General features: G+C 34.6%; 1 protein-coding gene across 7 annotated transcripts in view; it reads right to left on the bottom strand.

The window, feature by feature from the left end:
• Nucleotides 1-5,378, bottom strand: part of LOC117124131 (nesprin-1-like) — a 104,887-nt gene that overhangs the window by 22,350 nt on the left and 77,159 nt on the right. For all 7 annotated transcript variants that reach the window (XR_004447936.1, XM_033270265.1, XM_033270268.1 and 4 more), the window contains one exon: nt 738-900. Coding sequence is in view for 6 of the 7 variants with exons in the window: in XM_033270265.1 (XP_033126156.1) it covers nt 738-900 (163 nt within the window). In the remaining variant the exon portion in view is untranslated. The remainder of the gene's footprint in view (nt 1-737; nt 901-5,378) is intronic.

Genomic DNA, 5,378 nt, shown 5'->3' with positions numbered 1-5,378 from the left:
ATCACTTGAATTTCAATTTTTGCTACAACTTAGCCATTTTGCCACGAAATGCCTCATTTTATCTGTAAAATATTGGGAAGACACTGACTATTAAATTAAATAAGGCTCAGCCTTGCTACACGAGCAACACAACGGGCACTCCGAGTGCCGGTCGAGCTTAACACTCGGTTTAGGGCCCCCACACGCCGAGCACAAAGACTTGCGAGCGGACATGCCGATCGAGACTACAATAAACAAAGGATATCTTGTCAAGTTGAAAATAAATCCAAGGCAAAATAAGAACAGAATAGCTTGAAAAGACTGCTAATAATTTCAAAGGCTAGAGTGTATCCAACTTCGAACAACGTCGAAAAGGGAATGAGGACGTTTGTTAAGGAGATGGTTCGCACATGGCGCCTTGGGTCGGACTGTTCCATTTTTTTCGAAGGGGTGTTCCGTTTTGGGAACAATGGCAATTATCCAGGTAAGTATTCACGAAATAGACTAAATAATCTTTTAAATAATCTTTTGCCATTTAGTCTCTCCTTGGCTGTGGCAGTTGTTATTACTGTATGTTTTCCTTTTCTTTATACTTCTATCATTTGTATTGTATTTGTATGTCTGAATTATTACACAGTAAAAATAAAATTGACAAAATATTTACTATTTATTTCTGTTCAGATATAGAAATGATATTTAGACATCATATGTTGCCTTTTTATCTTGAAACAGTATCAAAAGCATCAAAAATATCTTACCATTTGATGCAGTAACTTTTCCTGGATTTCTTCATTTCCACATGACTCATAATTAACAGGGCATGCAAGTTCTTTTTCAATGTAACTTAACCACTGCTTTAAGTTAGCCATGTTGGAGTCCAGTTGCTGTACAGCTGTTAGGGTCTCTTGTAGTTTCTTCACCCTATGATTAAAGACATAATAAATGTTACAACAGGGTTCTCCATTTACAAAGCAATAGCTTAGTGTAATAATTTGATTGGTTGATTATAGGTCACATGAGATTAAATTAATAGAACTCCATTCAACAGCAAATAGTACATTCCATGGCTGTCTGTATTAAATTGTTACGCCCCCTAATCATTTCATTTTTGTACAGTGATATCAAAGTTTCGTTCGGTAAAAGATGCAATGTTTTATTCAATCTTTGACCTCATGAAATCTCATTCCAGTACTATAAACATTCATTACTAGAGTATTTAAATACTGTATTCATTACCAAAGTATTATGTTATAGGCCTACATACAGAAACACTGTTTAGCTTCTATATTGAAGATCTCATTATCACATTTAAACTTTGGCCTAGATTTCTTTCTGATATTTATTATATTTCTCATGGGGTTTGGGACAACATTAAGTATCAGCATAATATTAATATGATCAACAAATTCAAATACTAAGTATGAGTAGTTAATGGTGGGGATGTGTGGAATGCTAACCAGGGGGTGGTGTCAAGGAACGGTTTTATAAATTACACAAATACAACCCCCGACGCAGCCGGCAGCGAACCCTGAGATCGAGTGGCAGCCTGAGCTGCCCAATCCAGAGCTGCCGCAAACTTAGTCAGGGGCCAGCGCGCACAAATCTCGCAAGGCTCAGCCTTGCTACACGAGCGACACAACGGGCACTCCGAGTGCCGGTCGAGCTTAACACTCGGTTTGGGGCCCCCACACGCCGAGCACAAAGACTTGCTAGCGGACATGTCGATCGAGACTACAATAAAAAAAGGATATCTTGTCAAGTTGAAAATAAACCCAAGGCAAAAATAAGAACAGAATTGCTTGAAAAGACTGCTAGTAATTTCCAAAGACTAGAATGTATCCAACTTCGAACAACGTCGAAAAGGGAATGAGGACGTTTGTTAGGGAGACGGTTCGCACGTGGAGCCTTGGGTCGGACTGTTCCATTTTTTTCGAAGGGGTGTTCCGTTTTGAGAACAATGGCAATTAGTCGGTTATCCAGGTAAGTATTCACGAAATAGACTTTAATATTTACTCAAATATACATCATATAAAATAATATAAAATACATAAATGGCTACATATTAAATGCCTAGAACAATTGCTAAAACCAAGAAAATGCTGGCAGAATCCTAGAAACTATAAAAACAATTGAAATGAATAAAACAAAAATAAGATACTGTATATAGGCCTCAGTATCAATTGTCCATTAGAAAAGAAAGAGTCCAAATTTAAATTAATTATTGACTGATGAATAAAAGTGTCATTAATCCATATAATGGCAGTTTCTTCAATAAGTATATAGCAAAAAGTGGCAAATTCTGGGGTGAAACTTCAAGTGAATGTGGTCTCATACTTTTAAACTTTCGGAATCTCCAGTCTCACAGATACAATATATTTAAAAAAAATAAAAACGCTGAGGCTAAAATTGCTTAAAAATAAGACCAAATTAAGACTGAGATAAAATGTCAAAAGAGGTTTGAATGAAAAACCAACAAGTCATGCTAGTCACATATAGTAAAGTATTGTTTTAAAAGGTTATAGGCCTACAGTACAGTAATATACTGCTGTATTAATAATTTTCTTAATCCTATCTTTGTTAAGTTTAAAATAAGAACAAATAAGAACATATTGAGCCTAAAATTCGCAAAAAAAAAAAAAACAACACTGAGCCTGTGCAAACCTTATGGGTTCTTATAAAAAGATGTGTATACATATGAACCATATTATGAAAATACATCAACACGAACCTGCTTTCAAAAAATATGATCATAGTATGATTGTTAGATATAATCAAGGGAATGACAGTCAGAATGGTGAGGCCACCACAACTGTGTTTAAGGGCATCAACCAGCAGAGAAAAACCACATACAATTAAAAGGTGTGGCTCATTGGTCAATAAATACACAACAGAGTAAAGCAAAACACTTTTAATACACAATGCTGCTACTATCTAGAAACGTACATTATTTATATAAAATAAACAAGAAATTAGGCCTATACAGTAGTTTACATATTTTACCTACTGTTTCATTTAAGAAGTTTCAAATGGTGCTTACATAAACAAATCGATTCTATGTCTGCGTTCTATATTTGATAATTTTCGTAGAGGTTATATACTACTTATAAAGATAAAATAATAGAGGAAATTAAGCACTTTAATGCATATTTAAGCTCTAAATACATACCTTTTAAGTATATTAAATGCTTACTACTTACTGTACTATTAGTCTAGATGCTTTACATTCCTGAGCCCTCCCACCATCAATTATACATCAATTTTGCACATTCTTTGCAACAAAATACTACAATTGCATAATGCACCATACCTTGGCTGTATTACATATTCAATAACAGCAGCAGACGACATTGCATCTAAGTTGGAACTATTCAATGGAAAGCCTGCTAGATAGTCGACATCTTGTGAAGACAGTTTCTGCCCAAGTCTGTGGAGTATGTTAGAAAACATACCCAGCCAGTAACAAGACACCTTCTTTACTGGCACCCAGCTGCTAATCACTGACCAATTTTTTGCCTTTCTCAGGTCAAGGCACAGTACAGTAAATCACAAATATGTGGATAACAATCCATGGAATGCCTTACTATTGTTCCTCACTCTGACCAGAAATGATGAAAACAAACTCATTCAAATCGATGTTCTCTCATGTGCCAAGAAAATCCAAAACAAATCAACCATCAAGATAACTTCAGTCATCAATCACACAACAAATATTTTTTTTAGGCCTTCTATGATTGATTTAACACCATCTGTCTTGTCCCACTCAATTGCTTGATCATCATTTGTAAACAGTTGTGTTATGGTGACAAGCATGAGAGAGGCCTAAACAGTAGTCAGTGTCCCCTTGGTAGAGTTGTACAGAAATAAGTTATCAGTTTAACTACTAAGGTCCATTTCTGTTTTCTCTTTTGGTTCTATTCAATCTGTTCTAGAGTGGACACTAAATTCATTCTTTAGAATTTACATGAGAATGGCAAGTAGGTATAGAATGCATAAGCTTTCCTGGAGAAATGGTCATTGTGAGGCATGCCTATGTGTTGTCTTCTTTTGATTTCATTTTTCATCCAAGTAGGTAACTACAATATTAAGTTTCAAGCAAATGGAAATTTTGATTTGTATCTAACTTCAAGCGGCTTCTTAAGAAATTTAGATCAGTAGTAAAACTTGATCTTAAAACTGAGGCTTTGTTACATAACTTTTGGTATTGCAAAATCTGCATAGTTTGTTTACACTAACTTGGTTACCTTATGAACTGAGCACTTGAATTGAACAAGTGTGATAATTAAGCATTCCACCAATATCAAACCATGGACATTTGACCTTACCATGGTCAAACCCATTCAAATAAACAAATAGTTGCATTGCCTAACCAGAGGTAAATCTTGAAATCTGAGTCTCCAGCATTTTTTTTACTGGGGCCTAGGATTTGTTGCCAACCATGATAAAAGGGAAGGGTTGGAAGGATGCCCTTTTATATCATTAGATTACTATATTTCCAATCATTGTAATGTTTGGAAGAAGCTGGAGTTTGAATAGATGGATAAACACAATACAATTACTTTCTTATAATACAGTATTTTTTTAAATCCCTTCAGAATTTTAATACTGTAAGCCATAGTGGTATGTCAAAATAAAAGTATTTTTTTCAAAAATTATGCAACAATATAGAAAATGGGAGTGCAAAATTATATTACAGATAAAATTTGACAAGGTGATTAACATCTACTTATTATTGTCTGCATTTCAAATGAACAAAAAAACTCATCCCAAGGATATATACAAGTAATGATAATAATACTTGTTCTTTTTATTATACTGCAGTTTTGCAATGAAGGTCAAAATAGACAAGTGTAAATGTCACTTCAATAGCAAGTTTGTATGTCATGGCTGCACTACTATGACTGATAACTTATCATAAATTTATGTGGACAGCTGGTAGCCCTTTGAAGTGCTTTATCATTAAGAAATCTCTTGAGATCAAAGAGGGAGGTAAGCATTTGAAGTAGGTTTTATAAATCATCTTGAAAGTTCCTTGATATCCACACATCCAATCATACACTCAGTCAATATTGTTACAGTCACAGTAATTTCATATAGGCCTACATTTATCTATCAATTTCTTCTTACATAAAGACACTATTCAGTAGCAAAGTACTATTTTCCCACACAGAATACACCAACCCGTCTTCGGCAAATACTGTAATAAATAAATCAGCAAGTGTTTGGCAATTAGGTTTAGCTAATTAATAGACCACACAATCCTGAAAGTGATCTTTAGTCCAAATTTATGTTACTTCCCTTACATAATTTATGTAGGCCTAAGGCTATTGCATATTTATCAATACTACTACCAGAGTTGCCAAGCAGCCAACTAGAACAGTGTCACCACAAAGCCTTCTTAT

Source organism: Anneissia japonica, unplaced genomic scaffold (genome assembly GCF_011630105.1).
Source record: "Anneissia japonica isolate Jap-2015-1 unplaced genomic scaffold, ASM1163010v1 scaffold3949_len364153_cov177, whole genome shotgun sequence".
Classification (NCBI taxonomy): domain Eukaryota; kingdom Metazoa; phylum Echinodermata; class Crinoidea; order Comatulida; family Comatulidae; genus Anneissia; species Anneissia japonica.
This window is presented reverse-complemented; position numbering and strand designations above follow the sequence as displayed.